Source organism: Lytechinus pictus, chromosome 16 (assembly GCF_037042905.1).
Source record: "Lytechinus pictus isolate F3 Inbred chromosome 16, Lp3.0, whole genome shotgun sequence".
NCBI classification, from domain to species: Eukaryota; Metazoa; Echinodermata; class Echinoidea; order Temnopleuroida; family Toxopneustidae; genus Lytechinus; species Lytechinus pictus.
The window spans coordinates 7,324,952-7,349,494 of NC_087260.1; the positions used below are offsets into that span (position 1 = coordinate 7,324,952).

The 24,543-nt window shown below is 35.5% G+C and overlaps 1 protein-coding gene across 3 annotated transcripts in view; it reads left to right on the forward strand.

Moving 5' to 3' along the window:
• The first annotated feature begins 4,695 nt into the window (after nucleotides 1-4,695).
• The window catches only part of LOC129279249 (ras GTPase-activating protein 3-like), a 38,921-nt gene continuing 19,073 nt past the window's right edge, over nucleotides 4,696-24,543 (forward strand). For all 3 annotated transcript variants that reach the window (XR_010295985.1, XR_010295986.1, XM_064110881.1), the window contains exons 1-7: nucleotides 4,696-4,840; nucleotides 13,214-13,403; nucleotides 16,908-17,031; nucleotides 17,827-17,933; nucleotides 19,474-19,554; nucleotides 21,063-21,146; nucleotides 22,820-22,890. Coding sequence is in view for 1 of the 3 variants with exons in the window: in XM_064110881.1 (XP_063966951.1) it covers nucleotides 13,272-13,403; nucleotides 16,908-17,031; nucleotides 17,827-17,933; nucleotides 19,474-19,554; nucleotides 21,063-21,146; nucleotides 22,820-22,890 (599 nt within the window). In the remaining 2 variants the exon portion in view is untranslated. The remainder of the gene's footprint in view (nucleotides 4,841-13,213; nucleotides 13,404-16,907; nucleotides 17,032-17,826; nucleotides 17,934-19,473; nucleotides 19,555-21,062; nucleotides 21,147-22,819; nucleotides 22,891-24,543) is intronic.

Below are 24,543 nucleotides of genomic sequence, written 5' to 3' on the forward strand. Positions count from 1 at the left end.
TGCACAAAATACATGAATACTGTCAAAATGAGAATGAAGTATGTTTATCCTCTAACTTTAAAGTGAACCTTAAGTTAAATATTATTCATTAGAATCTGAGAAAAACTGTGTTTTTTTCTCTTCCATTTCTTTGACCCACATTTGAATAAGGAATTTCCCGTGAAATGGCCTTCATGCTAGTGCAGAGCCGCTCATCTCTCCCCAGTCCTTGTTTGCACAAATTGCATCACATCGATCAATCACCTGCTGTAATTGTGGCAAAATATGCTTGTTTTTCTGAGAAATCTTGGAAATTGTGTTAAGAGATGCTTTTCTAAAGATGTCCGGGGAAGACTTTATAATGCTATTCCAAGATGAGGCAAATATACATGTAGTTAGGTGGTCTTTATGTACAGATGATATTGATGTTATTTGTGATGACGGTGGCACTAGTGATTGATGTTGATGACATTGTTATGTCGAGGATGATAACTTTGGAAATGATGACGATGCTGGTGATGATGATGACCATGATGATGATAATCATGGTATTGGTGATGGTGGTGATGGTGGTGGTGGTTGTGGTGATGATGATGATGTTGGTAATGATAATGGAGATGATAAAAGTGATTATTACTGTCACCTTGGACATGATTTATTTTTGTTCAGGACTATTTAAGACATTTATTTTGTCCTAATCTTACTCCTTTGCTGCATATAATGTTTAACCAGCTGCTTACATCCCTCAGGTGCTGAAGGGTAGGGAGCTTGCACACTATTCTTTTTTTGCTTAATTCTTCTCCTTTCTGCTACACTGCACAGAGCTGACACAAAATGAGGTCGCTGCATTGTTAGGTAATAGCTCCCTATCCTACAGCACCTGAGGAATGTAAGCAGCTGGTTAAACATTACATGTATATGCAACAAAGGAGTAAGATTAGGACAAAATAAATGTCTTCAATAGTCCTGAACAAAAATAAATCATGTCCAAGGTGACAATTACAATGATGGGTGTGATGATGATGATGATGAGTATGATGATGACGATGATGATGGGGATGAAAGTGATGATGATGATGATGGTGGTGATGATGATGATGATGATAATGATAATTGTGATGAGGATGACGATGATGATGATGCTGATGGTGGTGGTGGTTATGATGATGATGATGATGGTGGTGATGGTGATGGTGATGATGATGATGATGATGATGATGATGATGATGATGATAGTGATGACGATGATGGTGGTGATGATGATGATGATGATAATGAAAATTGTGATGATGATGACGATGATGATGGTGGTGGTGGTTATGATGATGATGATGATGATGGTGGTGATGGTGATGATGATTCTGATGGTGATGATGATGATGATGATAATGATGATGATGATGATGATGATGATGATGATGATGGGGATGATGATTATTATTGTTGAGGGTGGTGGTAGTGATAACAATGATAGCAGTGATGGTTATACATGTATATAATGAAGAGGATGATGATGTGGTACTTGCTCTTCTACAGAGTGTTCTTTTGTCTGAGAGAGATAGGTCTTTTTTTTTGCCTTAACAAAGTTTGGCAGAGTGCTAGTGATCACTTTTCCTAGTAGTCTTTTGGTCCGTTATTCAGTTGGTCCATTAGTTTGTTACAAAAATGTTAATATCTTTTGTTCATCTGGCTCTCATTTATTTATTTATTTCTGCATCAATTATGTTACATGTACGATTCTTGGGTAATACCATATGTATTTCCATGCATGTGTGTGGACTTTTCTATGTATTTTACTTATTTACTCTCTAGATTATCATTGTATATATTTTTCATCATATTATTGTTGTAATGTTCTATATAAGGGCCCCTCTCACAAGCTCTGCTTCTATGGGGTCCCAAACCTATCAGGTCTTCTTATTTTTTGTTAAACTGTGTAATATGTCTCTTGTTTGATTGGTTTAAATAAAACTTGAACTTGAAAGAGGATTATGGGGTCAAAGGTCATCTAGGGGTCAAAAGGTCATATGATATGAGGTCATGTCCATCCTTTTTTTTATGTTCAACTTGCACTCATTTCTTTGTTTCTGCTTCAATTTTTATAACACTTGGTTAAAATGATCCTTGGGTAATGCCAAATGTTTGTTGTTGAGGATGATGGGGTCAAAGGTCATCTAGGGGTCAAAAGGTCATATGATATGAGGTCATGTCCATCCTTTTTTTTATGTTCAACTTGCACTCATTTCTTTGTTTCTGCTTCAATTTTTATCACACTTGGTTAAAATGATCCTTGGGTAATGCCAAATGTTTGTTGTTGAGGATGATGGGGTCAAAGGTCATCTAGGGGTCAAAAGGTCAAGCTTTTTTTCAACTTGCTCCCATTTCTATATTTCTGCATTGTGTTTACACTTGGTACAAATAATATTCGGGTAATACCATACATGTATATGTGTTCATGGGGATAAGGTCGAAGGTCATCTAGTAGTCAAAAGATCATATTGCATATTTTCTGGATCGCAAAATCAGATGAGGCTCGTGGTTCACAAACCACCTTGTTTCATACAGTAATCATAAAAATGAAATCCATTGATGATTAAAAAAACAAACCCATCTTAACATTTGTAAAAAAAATAGACAAATTTCAATTTACAAAACAAGTAAATTTTTCAAAGTATGTCTCTGTATGATTTTTGTCATTCAGAATACAAATATGACAAAACTCAAAAAGACATTTTCTGATTATTTTTGTCGGGAGACCTATTTCAATACCAAATCAACTTGGCATTTCACAATGTGAATTCTAGATGATGTGTAAATGTCAAACACCTCCAGGCATTTCTTCTACCTGCAATGCATTTGTCTTTTTCATTTCTAACCCCCCCCCCCCTCCCCATCTTCCCAAGAAGCGGAGTTTATGCTTCATTTGCAAACTGGCTGGCCGGGAAAGGGAATAATTGGTCAATATTTTGTTCCTATTTTTGATGATGTTGATAAGGGCAACTTGCATCACGTTTCTGAGTGCCCTGGAGAATGGGTCAACGGACAAAAACGCTTTCAGGGAATTTTTTTATAGGCTACAGATCGAGTTGATATTGATCATGATGATATTCTTAGGGTGGGTTCAATGTCGGTTTCCAAAATGAACAGGCAGCATGGATCATGATTGAAAACGTGATATAAAAAATGCGAACATAATGAGAAACGAGTGTGTTCAATGTCCTCCATTCCTAGTTTTAAAAGTAAACGTCTTTCAAATGCTGTTTCGGGGGAAAATTTCAACATCGAAAAAGATGCACTTGTAAACGTGATCAGCCTAGATTTTATGACCTTCAGCACCGCGAATGCAACACTGAACACGATTAAGTTTTGAGACGTCTTTAAATTTGCTATCGCAGTTGAAGCCTACACAAGAAGGTGCCAGAATTGACCTTTCTTGTGATGGGTCAAACTGTGCACTAAAGCTGCGCTAACGAAAGTGGGAAATTTAAAGACGATCGACAAATAATCAGCTTTATATTTTTGACACTGAACAGTGCACCGCTGATCGTGTTTGTGTTTGATGTTTGATGATTTGTAATTGAGTTTTCAATCATGATTCATGTTACTGTTTAGATTTGACAATCAACGTTGAACACACCCTTAGCAAAGACAAATTACATGTTTATATATTTTTATATGCTCCATAAAATTCACCTCTCCACCTATTAAAACCAATTTAATCATGCACTTCTGGGTACAGTACTTACCATGCAACTTTTGATTACTCCTTCTTGTAATTTGATTGATACAATCTTTAAGATCTTGCATTAAAAATAAAATTGATGATAAATCTAAGATGGATGTGTCAAAGATATCACAGAGCTACTGGTTTGAGAGTGATTAATTATAATTAGAAGATGCAGTTGAAGTTACAAAGGCATTCAAATGTCCACATAGTGTATCTGTTTAAACCTGTTTGCAGTATTGAGCATGGAAATTGATGTATAGAACACAGAAAATGCAATCTGAGAATCATTTCTTTCATAATATTGGATATGTCGAATGAATTAATCCCAGAATGGGAGCCTTTTGGTAAATAACTTAACACTAATAGAGTGTTTGTTACTAGTAAATGTTCAGTGATTGTATCAAACCAACTGAACTATTTTTACTTTGAATACAGCAAAAACAAATTGTTTTTAGTCAGGGGGCGTCATTTCCCCCCTTTCGATGAGGTAAATGAGACACCATGACAGTAATATTTAATGCTCATTGATATGCAAATTAGATTTAACATTTCTATTGGATAATGAAGGTCTACTGTAAATGTCGTATTTTACATATAATTATGTTTCTACTGCTTTGCATTAAAAAGATATGATTAGAATTATGAAAAGGGGGGTTATTTACCCCACTCTCCCTAAGCATTATACAGATGTTTCTGTAGGTGTAACAGTTATAACACCTGATAAAAGTTTTTAAAAATTCAAGAATCTGAAGTAAATGATGATCCTGAGTTCAGTTGTATTTTCACTGTCTAAATTGTTTTATCACATTAGTCCAGTGGGCTTGTATGATGGGCAGATTACACAAATAATATGCAAGTCAATATACATGTATATGCTTTTTTGCAAATTCTGTAAGACCCAATTTCCCTATGGTTGGTGACATTTGTAATCCTTTATTTCTATTAATCTTTGGTTTGATTCTTTTTTTGTATCTTGACCATTCAGCCAACAACGTCCAGTGCTGTTTATATCCTTGGGGAGTTTGTGAAGGAGAAGATCACAGCCGCTAGACCGCTGGTCAGATTATTCCATCACTATGGTCAAATACTTCCAATCATTAGGGTACTAGCGGAGCATGAGATCTCAACCACAACGTGAGTATATATTCCCTTCTATTCAGGCACTTACATTCATAGAATTATCTGTCGCAATCCATTCTTCAATATACAGTTTATTTTTCAATTGCTACAGAGAGAGATATACTGTATGCCTATTTATAAAGACTAATACAAAGCCTCTTAACAGACCATATCCCATGTGATCATTCTGTTTAGAGAATGGTTTCACTTTTAACCTTTAAAGGTGGCTGGGGGGGGTAAAGTTCTCAAAGTTATGGTCTGATAAGCAGGTGAGGTCACGGCAGTAGCGCCCAACAGCTCGCCCAGTTGAGAAAAATTGTGTAATTTGCTTTCACACTGCACAAGTCTTGGGTAACTTGATCAAGGTCAAATGTCATTTAGGGTCAATAAACATAGTATTTTATTGTCATGTGAATGGTGTTTTTTGTGCATAATTATTCTTTGGTCATTTTCAAAGTCAGCACTGCTGCTATATTGAATCGTGCAATGCAGGCGAGACTGCCAGAGGCACTCCTCTTGTTCAGCTTAGATGTCATGATTTCACACAGGTTTATGTAATTCAACAAGATCTAGATCTACATGTATGGCAAGTTCCCCCAAGTCTGCGCAGTCCCCCTTGTGTGCGCACAGGCGTATCTGCGCGATTCTAGTAAAAGAAGATACGCAAAGAGCACAAACTTTTTACGTGCAATACATAGGCAGGTACATGTATTCATAAAAAAATCCGACTCAAAATGGTGGGAAAATAATGAATTTAGGGCATTTCATGTGACGGCCTCAAAATGCAGCCTTTTTCATCAAAATCCCCGAATCGTGTGCAAAGTGAATGCGTGGGCAGACATGGGGTATCATTTTTTTTTCAATCTGAAAATGACTGCCCAAGGTTTTTTCAAGAAAATCCTATATTTTCTTTCATTTTTTAATGAGAAATTTGGTACACTTTTAATAATATAAGGAACATTATTAACTGAAAGATTTTGTGAAATAAGAAATTCATGTTAAATCTTAACTCAAATTGTTAGGTGCGCAGACTTGGGGCCCACCATCATACAGTGTAGTAGTAAATGAAGATCTGTATCTATCACGATATCATGACAATTAACCATGATTTTAAAGATTTTCTAATGAAATAATTGTTTGCTGCATTACTTTCCTCTATTTCTAAATGACATCTGCTAAGAGAATTGAGTATGATAGATCCATAAATATTCAATAATGCTTTCAGGCTATTTCATCATTTCCCAGAACGCAGATTGCTAAAACCTCCAGGTTTTATCTTGTCTTTGAAATAGATCGTGTTTGCATTTTAATTTGTATCCCTATGAATGTCCCTAATAGTCCTAATGTGGTTTGCAGTGACAGTGATGCAAAGATCTGTGCAGTTCTAACAGTATGTGGTTTCCCCTCATTACAAAACCGCAATCCCTGCCACTGGTTATGGATATAGCCGTTTATAGACTTCCATGAAATGGTAATTCTATTGCACCTAAATAGGATTTATATTACATTATGTGGTTTCTGGATCAACCAGTGGATTCTAGTAAGCATCATTTAAAACCCTGATGAATATTGATTATGGATATGAATATTGATTTTGTAGTTTGAAAAGAATCTAGTATTTTTAGTGTTGTCACATGATTCATATAATCATGCTTCATTTTATGTTCCATCATTCTAGCTGTAAATTGTCTGTTTTGATATTTTCAATTAATGGTTATATTTGAAACCCCTACCCTCATTGAAAGTCAGATTTGAATTAGGAATGGGCTATAAATGGTTGATTTTTGGTTTTACCGTGGCAACAGTTTTTAATGTTCCTTTTACCTTTATCTCAACATGAAATTACAATATTTTTTGTCTTGGGTCCGGGAAAAAAGTGTACCGGGCCAAAATCCAAAATGGCCATCAAACGCCCCCCCCCCCCCCTCCCATCACATATTTAGCCACAACTTCTTTTTTTGGTGGTCTCTTTTCTGGTTTCGATGTCTATTCATATGTTTGGGGGGGCAGGCAATTTGTTTTTTCCTGAAATTAGTACTTTTTAACCATTATTTGTAGAGTTAAAAGGTGATTTTACCTAAATATACAAATTTTTAGAGCCTTTTTTCAGCCCAAAAGTAGGTTTCATCGCCTTGTAGTTCTTGGATATTAGACGATACAAGTTGAACATTAGCAATCAGCTTTATATCCCTATACTGCTTCTATTTCTCTAAATTTAAATTAAATGCAAAGACCGTTCACATGTCATGTGCATTGATACATTGTACTTGGCCTGCCTGCCTGCCTGCATGCAATGTACTCTCTCCAAACCCTGGGGAGCATTCCAATAGTAGTTTTCTAACTGAATTGTTAGGAATACTATTAGACTTTCGCATCCTGGGTTGGGAGTGGCAAAATGTGAAATGATGCCCTGAAAAAGGGGGCATTTGGGCATTGTAGGATTTGAACACACAACCTTCTGCTTATAAGACAAGAGTCAACTGCTACACCACAATGATCATCCCCTGTTTAAACTTTATAGGAATTAGAATGTATTGTACAATGCCTACTTAGCTTGTTGTATGCGAGCAAATGGGAGGCTGAATGTCAAACATTCGTACCATTGCACACACGACGTACCATCCAAAATGTACCGTTGCACGCCTTTCGGAGGTGACGTCACAATACGATTTAAATCATTGCGCTCAGTAAAAATGAAGGTGCAATATGCGTAGAGCCTGCTGGCTAAATGCTCAATGCTGCCCAAGGTCACGTGCGCTTGTGGGATTTTGCTTTTCGCGTTCGATATTTTTGCTCCCTTTTCATAGATTACTGCAGAGAAAAACTCTTGTTTTTTTTTCTTCATATTTTCGCTAGATTCCTAGACGTTGTACAACACAAATAGCGAATATTCATATTCGTGCAATGGTGCGAGATTTCGCATTTGGTGAAAGAAAGAGACGCTCTATTGAACTCGGCTTATGCCTAATTGAATAGAGCATCTTTCACCTCATGCGAAATATCGCACTCATGCCAATTCGCTATTTGTATATTACTAAATGAGTTCATGTTTGAACATGGCTCCACAGTATAGCAATCAGGGTGAAAAGTAGATGCTTCTGAGCCGGGGGGGGTATAGCTGAAAGCATCATGCAAAGATCGATCTAGACTGTAATTACTTCATTTATTCAGGGACGTATTGTTTGGATGTGAGTCTGTTCAGTTGTAGGGGGTACCTCATTGACTGTTTAAGGGTCGTTAGGTACCGTCTGTAGAATGACGTCAGTAAGGTAGCTTGCGTTTACGATTGAGGGGAAGAAAGGAGGAAAAAAAGGAATAAATGGAGTATATGAATGAAATGGATGACAAGAAATGAAACAGGAATGAAACTTTAAAAGAAGAGGTAGAATATAGATTTAATTTCAATTCATTTCATTTCCAACAAAATGCAAGTCAAAGACTTCCGTTCAGTAGTAAGGGTACTGTCAATGACTGTTTAAGACTCATTAGATACCGTCTGTGGACTGACGTCAGAACGGTAGCCTGTTAAGATTGAGGGAAGAAGAAGAGAAGAAATAATAGGTGGAGTGTGAGAAGTAGATGTGAGTGCAGTAGCTTATGTTGAGGGTCGACAGAAGAAGTTTTCAATGGATGGAAAGGAATGATGAAGATAGAGGGGATACTTGAGGAAAGCAGGTAGAATCATTTCATTTCAGTTTGTTTCATTTCATCCAACATAAACACCAGGGGAGCGTTTCATCAATATTTTCATCCGACAAGTTGTCAGATCTGACATCTTTCCATGATTTTGATTGGCTGAGAGGCACTGTTGCTAAGGTAACTGTCGGATAAAATGGGACTTGTCGGATAAAACTTCCGACAAGTCCTATCATGAAACGCCCCCCAGGAGGCCGTTTCATAAAGCTGTTCGTAAGTTAAGAGCGACTTTAAGAACGACTGGTGATCCTTTCTTACGCGCTAAACCATCGCCAATGTATATACCATTTACCACAAGAAAGGATCACCAGTCGTTCTTAAAGTTGCTCTTAACTTACGAACAGCTTTATGAAACACCCACCAGGTGAATAGAGTATATTCAATACGATAAACAGCTTTGAGCCATAAATACAATCGTCTATAAAATCACAAAAAATGGATGAGTACAGTAGCTCACGTTTAAAGGTTGATTGAAGAAGGAATAAACTGGAGTGTAGATGGCTTAAAGGGATGGTCCGGGCTGAAAGTATTAATAGCTAAATAAATAGAGTAGAATTCACTGAGCAAAATGCTGAAAATTTTATCAAAATCGGATAACAAATAACACAGTTATTGAATTTTAAAGTTTAGCAATATTTTGTGAAAACAGTCGTCATGAATATTCATTAGGTGGGCTGATGATGTCACATGCCCACTTGTTCTTTTTTATTTTATTATATGAAATTAGGTTTATTAAATTGTTTTCCTCCAAGAACTAGAAAAATTGGATTGACAACTGATTTAGTGCATTAGATATTTATTGCTGCAACTTATTTCATTATAAGGGAGACATATTATTCACACAGGTATGAAATAATGACAAAATTATGATTTTATGTAATAACATAAGAAAACGGAAAGTGGGGATGTGACATCATCAGCCCACCTAATGAATATTCATGATGACTGTTTTCACAAAATATTGCTAAACTTTAAACTTCAATAACTTTATTATTTATTATCCGATTTCGATGAAATTTTCGGCATTTTGCTCAGTGAATTCTACTCTATTTATTAAGCTATAAATACTTTCAGCCCGGACCATCCCTTTAAATGGATAGCACGGAATGAGGATTGAATACACAGTATTCTCTTCCTGTGCAGAGTCTTGCATAGCTGCTGCACTATTTCAAAATTGCTAACAAAGTCATGAAAATGTCAATTTATAACTATTTGGTATAGAGCCCCTTCTTTGAAATCCACTGCACAACACAACTTGTTCCATTAGATAATTATCCTTGTTGGCCACTCACATCCAGTGAGAAGAACTGAAAACATTACAGAAGAGACCAATTTAGCAATTAAACACTCATATTTGCAGTACTTTGTGAATGTTAGAATGAATATGGTACTGCATTAGAAATAAAATAATTTTTTATAGCAATTTCTTTGCTTTTAGTTCAATCACTAATATTAAGGCTAACCAAAGTGTTCAGTTGGTTAAAACTGTGAAAAGATTTGTTTAGCAAGGAAAGGAGAGAAATGGGAGCTGTAGAATCAATACGGAAACCGGGCGTATTGATGAAACTTATCGCCATGGCAACGCACTGGGCGTGGGCGGCCATCAGATAGTGGTAGAGACTTCATTCGTTTGGAGAAACCACCTCATCTCTTTGTCCCGGTGTTGGGTGGCGAATTATTTATTCCCCACAATTTCATTTCCTTCCTGCCAAGCTCCTTCCATCGTATTTGTTTTCAGTTCTACCGAAGAAAAGAAGAAAATTAGGTCAGAAACTTGAGAGGGAGATACGTGGGTTCAGTGTTTACCCTTTTCTTCTGTCATCTTTAGAAAAGCTATCTTCAGGAAATTTGTAGTCTTCAGGAATTTAACTTCTTGGAAGGGTGCATGTATTTCGTATTTCTTTCTTTATAGATACGATCTTCTCAAGTACATTTTTCCCTGTAGATATGGTGACCGTATCCAGTGAGAGAAGTATATTAAAGTCAAGGAGTGAGCAGTGGATGATTTAGTTTTTATGTGCTTCTCCTACGTGATATTCTTAAAAGTGTGAAGAAAACAGTTGTATTTACTGTTGCTTTAACAAATCAATTATTTAATTCTGAAGTTTTTCAGGTATTTTTTCCCCCTTTCGTAAGGTTGTTGAAAGCTGAAGGAATGCGCGAGAGGGAGAGACAGAGATATATAATGATAGATAGAGAAAGAAAGAAAGAAAGAAAGGGAGGGAGGGAAAGAAAGAAAGAGGGGGCGGAGTACATGTAGATAGGGCAAGTGGGAGATAAAAAAGAATGAGGGGAAAATGAAGAGATATAGAAGAAGAGACAATACTTGGGAAGTTGACCTGTATGTATCAATTTCAAAAGATAAGAGAGAAAGAAGAATTGATAAAGATTTTTAAGGGGCCAGAAAGAGAGAGAGAGGAGAAAGATCGGGATAGAGAAAATAAGAGGAGAAAAGGACAAAGGGAAATGAGAGATAAATTCTTAAAGAGTTAACCTAAGACTGGCCCGAATTCACAAAGGTGGTTTTGAAAACCCATGGTTGAGTCCATGGTTTATGTAGATTTCCTGTATAAATTACGTTTATTTTACCGCGTATATTAAAGGTCAAGTCCACCCCAGAAAAATGTTGAATTGAATAAAAAGAGAAAAATCAAACTGGCAGAACACTGAAAATTTCATCAAAATCGGATGTAAAATAAGAAAGTTATGGCATTTTTAAGTTTCGATTATTTTTCACAAAACAGTGATGTGCACAACTTAGTGACATGCAAATGAGATATTCGATGATGTCCCTCACTCACTATTTCTTTTGTTTTTTATTGTTTGAATTATACAATATTTTATTTTTTACAAATTTGACAATAAGGACCAACTTGACTAAACCATATTGTATTAAACAATGCTTATTCCACATGTTCAGGGAGGAATTAATCGTTGTTTCACTTGGCAATGAGGAGAAAATTATTATATTTCATATTTCATATAATAAAATACAAAAGAAATAGTAAGTGGATGATGTCATCAGTCTCCTCATTTGCATACAGACCAGGATGTGCATATAACTGTTTTGTGAAATTAAGTGAAACTTTAAAATGTCATAACTTTCTTATTTTACATCCGATTTTGATGAAATTTTCAGTGTTATGTTTGTTGGATTTTTCTCTTTTTATTCAAATTAACTTTTTGTTGGGGTGGACTTGTCCTTTAAAAAATTTCCAATGCTGATGCGCGCTTTTGTCAGAGTGCGCCATATTGATGCCTGTTGCCGTGGTTATCCACGCTATTTCATTCATGACTCTACTGTTTTGAATGATGAGTCCACTCTTCAAACAGTGGACTCATGAATAAAATAGTGTATCTAACCATGGTAACAGCCGTCAATTTGGCGCACTGTGACAAAAGCGCGCATCAGCATTGGAATTTTTTATACAAGCGCCCGATACGCGCTAAATTAAGCGTAATTTATACAGGTAATCTGCATAAACCATGCACTCAACCGTGGGTTTTCAAAACTACCTTTGTGAATTCGGGCCTATATGTTTCAGTTTTGACACAAATAAATGATAAATGGAAGAGAAAGAGAGAGAGACAGGGGAAGAGACGGAACAAAGGAAATAAAAATACACTCCTGTATGCTGATGAAAATGAGAGATGCATTCTAAGAGAATCAACCTTGGACTATTTGTATCGATTTCTGCTAATGGACAATTCCCCTGGGAAAAGGAGACGGAAATGTTAATCGTTTCAAGGAATACATCCGTCACAATATAGAGGGAAAGGAGCAGAAATCATTACAATTACGATCTGCTGACTGCTTCTCCATTCATCTTTCCTCTATTTACAAACGAGTTGCGTTTCTTGGTTTTCTTTTAAGTTCATATCAGTAACAGATCTCCTTGAAATTATAATTTATCTTGGTGGAGCGGTGCCTTTACACAGATGTTGACATGTAAACGCATTTTCCTTTCATATTCTACATATCGTGACTGTTTTAGGACATTCATATAATCGAGTTATGAATTGGACTGGGGGGATTACCAATTTACCATAGTTAAAGGGGAATCCAACCCAAATAAAAACTTGTTTTTATAAGAAAAAGAAAAATCAGACAAGTTGATAGGTGAAAGTTTGAACAATATTGGACAAACAACAAGAAAGTTATGAATTTTTAAAAGTTGTCAATATCGGTAATCACTATACCCATGGAGACTTCAAATTGGCCGTATACGGGATGTCATAGTGATGTAAGGCAAGGACTACTCTTCAATGTACTCCAATACATATTATGGCTAAAATGTCATTTTTTCCAGAAGTTTTATTTCAAATTACATTTTTCTTTCATGAGGACATAAAACAATATACTACCTGGATTATATTAAGATTACTGCCCCAGGGTAATGGGTACTTAGGAGAAAACCACAAATCCCTGATAATAAAGTACATGGGAAAGTTGTCCTTGCCCCTTGTCATAATTTACTTACCCAGTTGCCAATTTGAAATCTACATACTATGAGTGATCTCAATTTTAAAGCAGCTATAACTTTCTTATTGCTTGTCCGATCTCTTTCAATCTTCCGCCATTCTGTTTTATTTATTTTTCTCCATCCCAACACAACATTTTATGGCCAAGGCTGGATTCCCCTTTACAGACAGGCTTTTAAGGATTCAATTTCTATGTTTCTCTCTTTCTAGGGATCCGCATACGATATTCCGTGGCAACTCGTTGGCGTCAAAGTGCATTGATGAGTTCATGAGGTTACAGGGTCTTCATTACCTACACGATGTACTGAAGAGTGTGGTGGATGACATCTATGAAGAAAGGAAACAATGTGAGATAGACACTACCAAGTTTAAAGATGGAGAAAACTTGGAAGCTAATCTTGTAAGCATCGTTCATCCTTCCTCTTCTTCTTTTCCCTTTTTATTTTCCCTTTACTTCTTCCATCTCATTTTCATCGTCTAATTCTTTTAGTTGCCATTCTTTTCACTTTCCTCTTTCTTTCCCTTTCTCTTTTGCTTCTCCTTCTCTTCCTCCATTGCTTTTTCTCTTATTCTTTTAGTTCCCATTCTTGTTTATCTTCTTATTATTATAATATTATTATTATTCTTCCTCCTCTTCTTCTTCTTCTTCTCCTCGCCCTTCTTTTTCTTCTTCTGCTTCTTCTATCTCTTCTTCTTTTCCCTTTCTCTTTTATTTCTCCTCTTCCTCCATCTCACTTTTCTCTTATTCTTTTAGATCCCATTCTTGTTTATCTTCTTCTTCTTCCTCTTATTATTTTTCATCCTCCTCTTCTTCTACTTTTCCCCGTTTCTTTTACTTCTCCTCTTCCTCCTCCATCTCATTTTCCTCTTCATATTCTTATAGTTCAAATTCTTTCTGTTTATTTTCTTCTGTCTCTTCTTCTTTTTTCTTCTCTTTACCTTCCTCCTCTATCTCATTTTCCGTTTTTCGTATTCTTTTAGTTCCCATTCTTCTTATTCTATCTTTCCCCTTCTGTCTCTTCTTCTTCTCTCTCTCATCTTTCCTCATCTTCTTTTCCACCATCACCATCTCATTATCATCCCATTCCTTCTCCTTATTTTTATTCCTTACGTTGCTTCTTCTTCTTCCTCTGCTTTTTTATATCATCTAGCACTCCTTTTACATGTACATCTCTTGCTTTGTATTATTTTTCTTCTACTCACATATGTTTGGCTCTTTTTCTAGCCAGTAAGTATACATGATTTTAATGTGTTGTAACAGTAGCATTTAATTTGTGTGAAACAATTAATTCTGCCAGATTCTATAATATAATCTAGAACGTTTCACTTAGTTTTCTTCTTTCTGTTTTCAATCCCACCTTTACTTGCTGATCTATAATCTTTAGGATTAATGGAGCATCATGTCTATGAAAGACAATTTGAAATAATGTCATCATCTGTAGTGCATATTGATGTTCAAAGGGGAAGTTCACCATGATAATCATTTGGATTTAATACATGTAGAAGCAGAAAAAATTGAGAAAAACTTGAAGGTTTAATGAGATTCTGTCAAAAATTATCGAGTAATGAATTTTTTTCTCAAAATTTTGACTTTGTGACATCCCAGACAAACAGCTCCTCCATATGTCATGTGATATTTTGTATATATTAAATATTTTTAAATGCTATTGTCTCAAAAAATTGAAAGTGATTTCATTTTTGCAGTGGATATACATGTAACATGAGACACATCATTTTATACCCCCTTTTATTAAGAAAAATCATGTTCCATTATAAAAATGTACTTTATGGAGGAGCTAGTTGTTTATGATGTCACAAAATCAAAAAGTCTGAAAATTTAGTACTCTGTTATTCTTTAGCTTATTCTGATTCTAAGGGATGAACGTCCCTTTTAAGACGCATCCACTCAATCCATTGATGATTATTTGTTTTTCTTGGAATTGTTTTTCAATGTTATTGGATTTGATAGATTGCCAGCATTTGAGATCCTTTGATACAGATAATACAGATCATTGTCTTTGTAAAGCACAATTATATCATTATTCATGCACTATGCCCAGGTAATATTGAGAACAAAATCGTTGTGAATCAAGTTCTAACAAGAAATGTGATCAGCTAACCCAAAACTATAAGTCAACCCCAAACTATAAGTCACCAAGGAGGGTTCCCTGTAACCCCCCCCCCCCAAAAAAAAAATAATAATAATAAATAAAAGATAAGATAAGATAAGAAATTAATAATAATAATAATAATTTGGTCTTCAAAAAGCAACAAATTTGAAAAATAACTTATCTGAAAGATAATTTTTCTTTAGAATGTAAAAATTGAAGCTTCTTTGACAAAAGATTTTGTGGACTGTATGGAAGTTTCATTGAGATTGCACAGTGTGCATATCTCATACTTGAGTGTGAACCCCTATCTTTACATATTTTCTACTTATTTTTTTTTTTAAGCTCCCTTAGTTTATTCTGCATTCAGTCAAGTATTTGTGTGGGTTATTTTTCTTTTTACAATTTTGGCATGTATATAATTTCAACGCTAAGGATATGCTTTTTCAAACTCAATAAAAATATTAATAGTTCATTTTGGGCCACTCATACCCCTTTCATAAACCCAATTATGCGGATAATATCCGCATAATTTGGTCGTAAAATCGGAGCGGGACCAGAGTTATCCGCATTATTTCGATGCTGCAATTATCCGCATAATAGCGGCATCGGGACCAGATTTTGACTTTATGAACGCATGTCCAAAGTAATGCGGATAATTGCCATGGTGCGGTCACAAGGTCACCCTTTTCCAACACAACCCCATCGGAGGGGGTGTGTGCAGTTGCCATGACAATTATCCGCCTTTTTCAGGTCGGGCGCTCGTAAAAAATAGTGCGGATTATTTTCGGTGTTTGTGAATGCAATTTTTATTGAATTATCCGCACTACTCTTAGGCGGATAATTGGAGGATGGGTTTATGAAAGGGGTATTATTGTTGGTTTTGGGGTGGTTAGTCACAAACATGATAATAGCAGACATCTTAAAATTACATATAGCTTATTGTCAGGTGACAAGTTGGGAAACTTCTTTGGCCTAGAAAGAGATTGCTACAGCAATATTGAGACTGTTTTCTAGACATGATGAAGTTACCATCGTTGCTATAATTCTAAAATCTCTTTTTTTATGTCCTCAATTCCTTTTAACAGCCCACTGAATGGAGCATTACTAATATTGAAATCTTTGTCATTATCATCATCATCATCATTATCACCATCATCATTATCATCACCATCATCATCATCACCATAATCATTATCACCATCATTATCATCATCATCATCGTTATCATCACCATCATTGTTATCATCATCATCATCATACCATCATCACTATCATCATCATGATCATCATCATGATCATCATCATCACCACCATCATTATCATCACCATCATCATCATCATCATCACCATCATCATCATCATCACCATCATCATCACTATCATCGTCATCATCATCACCATCATTATCATCATCACCCTCAGCATCATCATCATCCCCATCATCATCATCAGTATCGTTATCGTCATCATCATCCATCATTATCATCATCATCATCACCACTACCACCACCATTGTCATGTTATTAACTTAATGTAATCATAAACTAGGTGTAAAATAATGAATATTGTAAACAATGAGATTTAATATAAATGATGCGAAAATGCAAAGAAACATGAATGGAGAGAAGAGGAGTGTAGGAGTGGAGGTATCATAGGCAGGTATTGTGGGCCTACGTCTTTGGAACAAACTCCCGCAAATCTCTACGAAACACAACTATGTTTGCCTCAAACAACACTGTGTGCTCTCTGGAAAGGCGCTATCAATCACATTGTTGTTATCGTTTGTCTTACAGGCCAATTTACAGCATTATATTGAAAAAGCGTTTCAAGCCATCGTCGGCTCGGCAGCAACATGCCCAACTTCAATGTGTGAAGTGTTTTATTACCTCAAGGAAGCCGCCTCAAGACAGTTTCCAGGTAAGTGATAGATAGAAGGTCTGAACGGTAGAAGGTGTAAGGATAGAGAGAGAGGGGAAGGAATAGGGAGAAGAGTATATTAGTGGGAAAGGTAGATGATGCAAGGATGGAAAAGATAAGAAAGTATAGTAAAGAGAAAGAACGCAATAAACAAAGCAATCGCTAGTCCATTTCCTGGTAAGTGATGAAGGTCTGAAAGGAAGAACATGCAAGGATAGAGAAAGAGGAGAAGGAATAGAGAGAAGAGTATATTAGCAGAAAGGGTATCCTTTAATAAAAGATAGCTCAAAGAAGAAAATATTGGATGTTCTTTTGAGGAAAAAGAGGATACCGTACAGGTGTTCTGTCGATTAGCAGTCGAATATCTGATCGGTGCACACGCTTCGTTACATTCTTCTCAGAGCAGCGTACTTCATTCATCATGGCTCCAAGAGGTCAAGTTGCCAAGAAAGGTTCCAAGAAAGCAGCCAAGCAGCCCCCCAGCCCAGCAGTGGCAAGAAGAGGCACTGGGAAATGAAGGAGAGCTACGCAATCTACATCTACAAAGTCCTCAAGCAGGTTCGCCCTGATAACGGAATCTCTGGCTGGGCCGTGACGATCATGAACAGCTTCGTCAACGACATCTTCGAGCAGATTGCCGGCGAATCTTCTCGGCTGGCCAAATACAACAAGAAATTTTTCAATCTACTGACTAAAGCTTTTATTTGGCCTATCAGTGACAGATTTAGTTGCAATGGTTGGATTCCTGTATACACTTAATTGCAACATTATTATTTTTGTTTGTTTCCTTATAAGACGACCCTGATGCCAAATACTCCGCTGTGAGCGGTTTTGTCTTCCTTCGATTCTTTGCTCCTGCCATCCTCTCTCCAAGGTTATTCCACCTCAAGAAAGAAAACCCTGTAAGTATGAAAACACTTCATGAACTTAAAGGGGAAGTTCACCCTGAAGAAAACTTTGTTGTAAAAATAGTGGAAAAAATAATAAAAATATTGGTGAAGGTTAGAGGAAAATCCGTTAAAGATTAAGAAAGTTATTAGAGTTCAAAGTTTTGTATTTGTGATGTCATAAACGAGCAGCTGCCCCATATGTTATGTAATATAAAATGCATGAATTTCAAATTTTGTATGGTTCCTGATGACTTAATTTTGTTTTCTATTCATGATCGGGTGTGAAATGATTTGTCTATTGATATACAAAAGGTAAAGTGAAAACCATTTTCAATTTTCTGAGAAAATGACATTTCATTGATTTTTTACCATTCGCTATGTAGGAATACGGCTCGCATATGACGTCACAAATCAAGTAATTGAAATTCTAATAACTTTTTAATTCTTTGATGAATTTTTCTGAAACCTTCAGCAGTATTTTTTTTTATTTTTCTACTATTTTTACAATAAACTTTTTGTCAGGGTGAACTTTCCCTTTAACAAGATTTTAATGGTTTGCTGATCCTGGGATTAACCTCACTCCTTGCTGGATTATTCTTAATTTGATTTCAATCAGTTTTCTTAGCTCACACTAGGGTTTGGTGCTAGGTTTGGCAATCGGGCCCCGTCTTACAAAGAGTCAAGATTGATCCGATCAATCGTAACTCTATGGAAATCCATCAGTGTCATAATTTTTTATACAAGAATTCTGCAAAATGTCCTTTGTAAACAGAGGGGAGCACACTGAATCGTCAAGAAAACAAGGAATTTATGAATATACAGTACATCATATTTAGTAAACATTTGAACAAACATGCATTTTAGATGGTGGCGTTAGACTCAATGGCCTGTATTCTGAACTCAGGTTTAAATTAAACCCTGGTTTAAAGTTCTAGTTTAACTATGGAGAACTATGGAGCCAGTTAGGGCACAAATCCCTAAGAGTACACATCTATTTTATTAACTCATTTGACACTCAAATTGTTCATGATTTTCTGGGAGTGATAAGTGAAGTATTTTTCTTCATTATGAAAGCATCAGGAAACAAAATAGTAAACATAAGAGACATACAATATAAACAGAATTTTTGGCTCCTCATAATTTTAGCACTGATTTCGACCGTGGTCTAAGTTAAACCTGACTTCGGAATGCGGGCCAATGGCTTGTATCCCGAACCTGGGTTTAATGTAAACCTTGACCTCAGGTTGTGATTTAACTATGGAAAGCCAATTGTGACACAAATCTCCAACGATATAGGTTCTGTTAATCAGCTAAGTTAACTCTCAAATCATTCATAAATGTCGGGGAATGATTAATCAAATAGTTTTCTTTGTCAGAGCATGGGGAAATAACAGAGCAAACATATTAAAGCAACATATTATGTCAACAAAATTTGACATTGCCAGCTTCCCATAATTTAGGTACAGAGTACCATGGCCAAGGTTAAACTGGATGTGAGAATATGGGGCAATGTAATCAACACTAATAATTTTGATTTTTTTTTTCTTCATAGGATGAGTTAGTCAGCAGAACACTTAAGATGGTTTCCAAGGCGATACAAACACTTGGTAACCATGTCAACCCAGATAAACTGGTATGTTCGTGTAATCCATATTTTTTGCTCAACTTTTAAATTATATATATTTTTTTTTGTAAAATAACCATTGCTTGTCTTCTTTATTCATCAAACAAAATATATTCACAGTGCTAACATTTGCCTCCATTTCTGGAGGGAAATACATGGTTTTCTGGATTTCACATTTTCTTCTATCTGTAAACGATATCTTAATAGTTAAACAAAATATTAAACAGCCTTTGAATCATTATTTTCCTTTTAGATTATTTTCCAGCGAAACATTAATAAATGATATGATTATGTATGAACTTGCAAGTTCCTTGGTATGGAGGTAATGTAAAATTTGATAGTGAATATTTATAACTGGCATGTCAGTCAAGTATTCTTCTATGTAGGAAAAGATTTGTCATCAACATGTGTATTTAAGAGGAACATAAAAAGTAGGATATTCCTATACTTTATCATCATAAAAAAAACTATTAAATCAGCCAATTTGGTGGAAAGTGAAAAAACTTGATGCTCTCCATTCAAAATTTCTCATATTTTTTGTTTACTTACATGATATATTTGTTTGAATTTTATATGATATATTTGATATTTATGTATAATTTTGTCTTTATATCAGAATTGAAAACAATAAATGAACCAAACTACACCAAACTTTATCCCAAATGATTTAGCATTTCTCGATTGCAAATAAATGACATAATCGGTGCAATTAAGATTTATACAAAAATTAAGAGGACATTGGTAATTATAAAATCATTTCTTAGACTGATGTATGGTATGACAGCAGAAGAGATGTTAAATGGAAGCAAGGAAATCCTAAATTTTGGTGACAAGAAGTGACAGTCCTAGAGAAGCATTGTTCAACTAAGGGTGTGTTCAATGTTGAATTTTTCAAATTTAAACAGCAACATGAATCATGATTGAAAACTCAATTACAAAACACCGAACACAAACACGATCAGCGGTGCACTGTGCAGTGTCAAAAATATAAAGCCGTTTACATGTTGACAGGCATTTTGATCTTCTTTAAATTTCCCGCTTTTGTTAGCGCAGCTTTAGCGCGCAGTTTGACCCATCACAAGAAAGGTCACTTCTGGCACCTGTTTGTGTGGGCTTCCACTGCGAGAGTAAATTTGAAGACGTTTCAAAACTCAATAGTGTTTGATGTCGCATTCGCGATGCTCAAGGTCGTAAAATTTGAGCTGATCACGTTTACAACCACATCTTTTTCACCGTTTAAATTTACAACGTTTACTTTTACGACCAGGAATAGAAGACATTGAACACACTCTTTGTTTCTCATTATATCCACGTTTTGTAATCACGTTTTCAATCATGATCCATGTTGCCGTTTAAATTTGGAAACAGACATTGAACACACCCTTAGAGATACTTACAAATCAAAACAACATTTCCACATTTGGTTTACAAATTTTGACAACATAACTCTTAGACCACCAGACCACTTTCTCAATCTATATTCTTATCACTCATTCTTGTGTTTTGATTTCTTTCAGAGTTCTGTCAATATGAAAGAGGAGTACATGACACCACTCTACTCAAACATACTGGATAGAGAACATGTACAAGGAATCAGAAAGGTATGTTCACATTGAGTTGATCCAACATTTCGCTATTTGTTTAAAGCTATTGAATCATAGGGGAATATGTACAGGAAATTTGAAAGGTCTGTTCACATTGAGTTGATCCAACGTTTCGCTATCTGTTTAAATCTGTTGAATCATAGGGGAATATGTACAGGGAATTTGAAAGGTCTGTTCACATTGGGTTGAACCAACATTTCTCTATGTGTTTAAATCTATTGAATCATAGGGGAATATGTACAGAGAATTTGAAAGGTCTGTTCACATTTTGTTGAACCAACATTTCTCTATGTGTTTAAATCTATTGCAACATAGGGGAATATGTACAGGGAAATTGAAAGGTCTGTTCACATTGAGTTGATCCAACATTTCGCTATGTGTTTAAATCTATTGAATCATAGGGGAATATGTACAGGGAATTTGAAAGGTCTATTCACATTGGGTTGAACCAACATTTCTCTATGTGTTTAAATCTATTGAAATATAGGGGAATATGTTCTGGGGAAATCGAAAAGGTCTGTTCACATTGAGTTGATCCAACATTTCGCTATGTGTTTAAATCTATTGAATCATAGGGGATTATGTACAGGAAATTTAAAAGGTCTGTTCACATTATGTTGATCCAAAGTTTCGCTCCTTTGTTTAATTCTATCAAGACATAAAGAACATATACAAGGAATCCGAAAGATCTGTTGACATATTGTCAGTCCTACGTTTGCCCCATGTGTTTATTTCTATGTGGGGCCATATATCCATCTGTCTGTCTCTTTATTGTTCTCTCATTAAAGGAGAATGAAACCCTTGAAACCAGCTGAATCCATATCAAAGAGAAAAATCAAAGAAACATATTGTTGAAAGTTTGAGGAAGATTGAATGAATAATAAGAAAGTTATGAGCATTTGAATATTGAGATCACTAATGCCATGTAGATCCTCCCATTGGCAATGCGACCAAGATCTGTGATGTCACACACGTACAACTCCCTCATTACTTTAGTACTTATTTCACTTATATTCTCACTTTTATAGAGTCTATCACAAGGTGAGGTGTTCTCTTTATGAGAGGACAAGTACAGAGGTTTCACAACATTATATCATTGATGAATCGTTTGTCATATGATTAGAATGAGCAAAAAGAGATGTTTTGGGGTATATATTCAGTGTCCAAAAGGGGAGAGTTGTTCATCTGTGACATCATAGATCTTGGTCGCATTGCCAATAGGAGGATCTCCATAGCATTAGTGATTTCGACATTCAAATGCTCATAACTCTTCTATTGCTAGTCCTATTTTACTCAAACTTTTGTTGATCTTATTCTTTGATTTTTCTGCTTTTACAAAAGCTAACTTGCTCCAAGAGTTATACAAGGTGTATTCTCCTTTAAACTAAAGAACCATTTGAGGGTTCATCTTCAAACTTGGTCAGAGTGTACTTGTAGGAGAGATGATGTTCTGACAATATTTTAGGGTTATAAGGTCAAGGGTCATGCATCACAGAGGTCATTGTGTTATCTTGATAGCTAAAAAAAACCTTCTAATTGGTCAACTTCATATGGTCAACATTAAACTTTATATCAATAAAAGAAACTGCAAAGGGATGAATTGCTTCTTCTCCATGAATCCTGTTATTTTTTTAGGAATCATGTTGAAATTATTGTTTATTTTCCTTCAGTTTCTGGAGAAAGTATCGTCAAGTAAATCCAAGACCAAGTCCATGGAGGCCCCGGTGGTATTAAAAGAAGGGTAAGATGATATCCATTTATTAATGATAACAATGATGTGGATTTTTAGAGCACATACACAGTTCACAAGACGGTCCTGGCACTAGCCCAGGAACAGTTCTATTGTATAAAACAAGCTACACATATTAAAGGACAAGTCCACCCGTCGAAAAATTGATTTGAATAAAAAGAGAAAAATCCAACAAGAAAAACACTGAAATTTAATCAAAATCGGTTTTAAAATAAGAAAGTAATGACATTTTAAAGTTTTGCTTAATTTCACAAAACAGTTATATGCACTGATTACGTCATCCACTCACTATTTTTTGTATTTTGTTACATGTATATGAAATATTCTAATTTTCTCCACATTGTCAAGTGAAACAATGATTAATTCCTCCCTCAACATGTGGAATTAGCATTGTTTAATACTGTATGGTTCAGTTAAGTTGGTCCTTATTGTCAAATCTGTAAAAAAACGAAATATTGAATAATTTAAACGATAAAAAACAAAATAAATAGGGAGTTAGGGACATCATCGTCTGTCTCATTTGCCTGTCACTGAGTTGTGCATATCACTGTTTTGTTAAAAATAAACAAATTTTAAATTGTCATAACTTAATTTTCATCTGATTTTGATGAAATTGTCAGTGTTATGCAAGTTTGATTTTTTTGTTATGCAAGTTGATTTATGCAAATCAACATTTCTCTGGGGTGGGCTTGACCTTTAACAAAATCTATCTTAATTCATCTAAAATATGTGATGCGAAATTTCCAAACATTGGCTAGTATGCAGTTTTGCATCATTCCCTGGAATTCCTAACTGCTTTTTGATGGGGTCTGGTACCCCCCTGCTAGTTGCTTTATTCTTCCACAGTGTAAAGGACCAGCACGGTCAGCTCACTACTCACAGGAGCTCTAGCAAATAAGGGTACCAGCCTCCAACAGAAAGCCAATCAGGCCAGTGAGTGCTGATGAAACAAGATGGAGATGTGTGCAGTATTTAGAGAATATTGGATGGCCTTGAGTGGGATGCGTAAAAATATTGTACGAGCTGAAGAACAATATTGGATGAGTCGGAGACAAATCCAATATTGTTCTTCAGCGAGTAACAATATTTCGACGCATCCCACGAAAATTGGTCATCCAATTTAATCATCATTATTATCATTTAGATACCCCCACAAAGCTTAACATAAAGTAATGAAGAACAACAAAAATAGTTTTTAGTAACCATCATTATTTATGGCAATCCTGTAAATCATGAGCATGGCGCCTGAGTATTGTCATTTAAAAAAAAGAAATCTCTGTAATAAAGCAAAGATGCGCTAGCGTATAGTACAAGCGCATTTGAATTCAATAAATTGACGTTCCTTTACCACTCCTCCTGGCAACTAATACGCAATGCAATTTCATTGTGACGTAACAATAGCTTAATGCGCACAATAATTTATTACCCAATGATAATCTTGTGGGCGGGGCAAAATATTCATTTCGTCAAATATTTTCAATATTGGATGGTTTTCATAGGCATGCACAATAAATATCAATTTAAATATTTTGTCTCCTGGAAACAACCTCGCAAGACGTCAAAAAATATCTGCGCCTCTAAAACCCTACATCTAAATAATGATATAAAATATTTCATGTCTTATAAATCTTGGCTTAGTTTTTT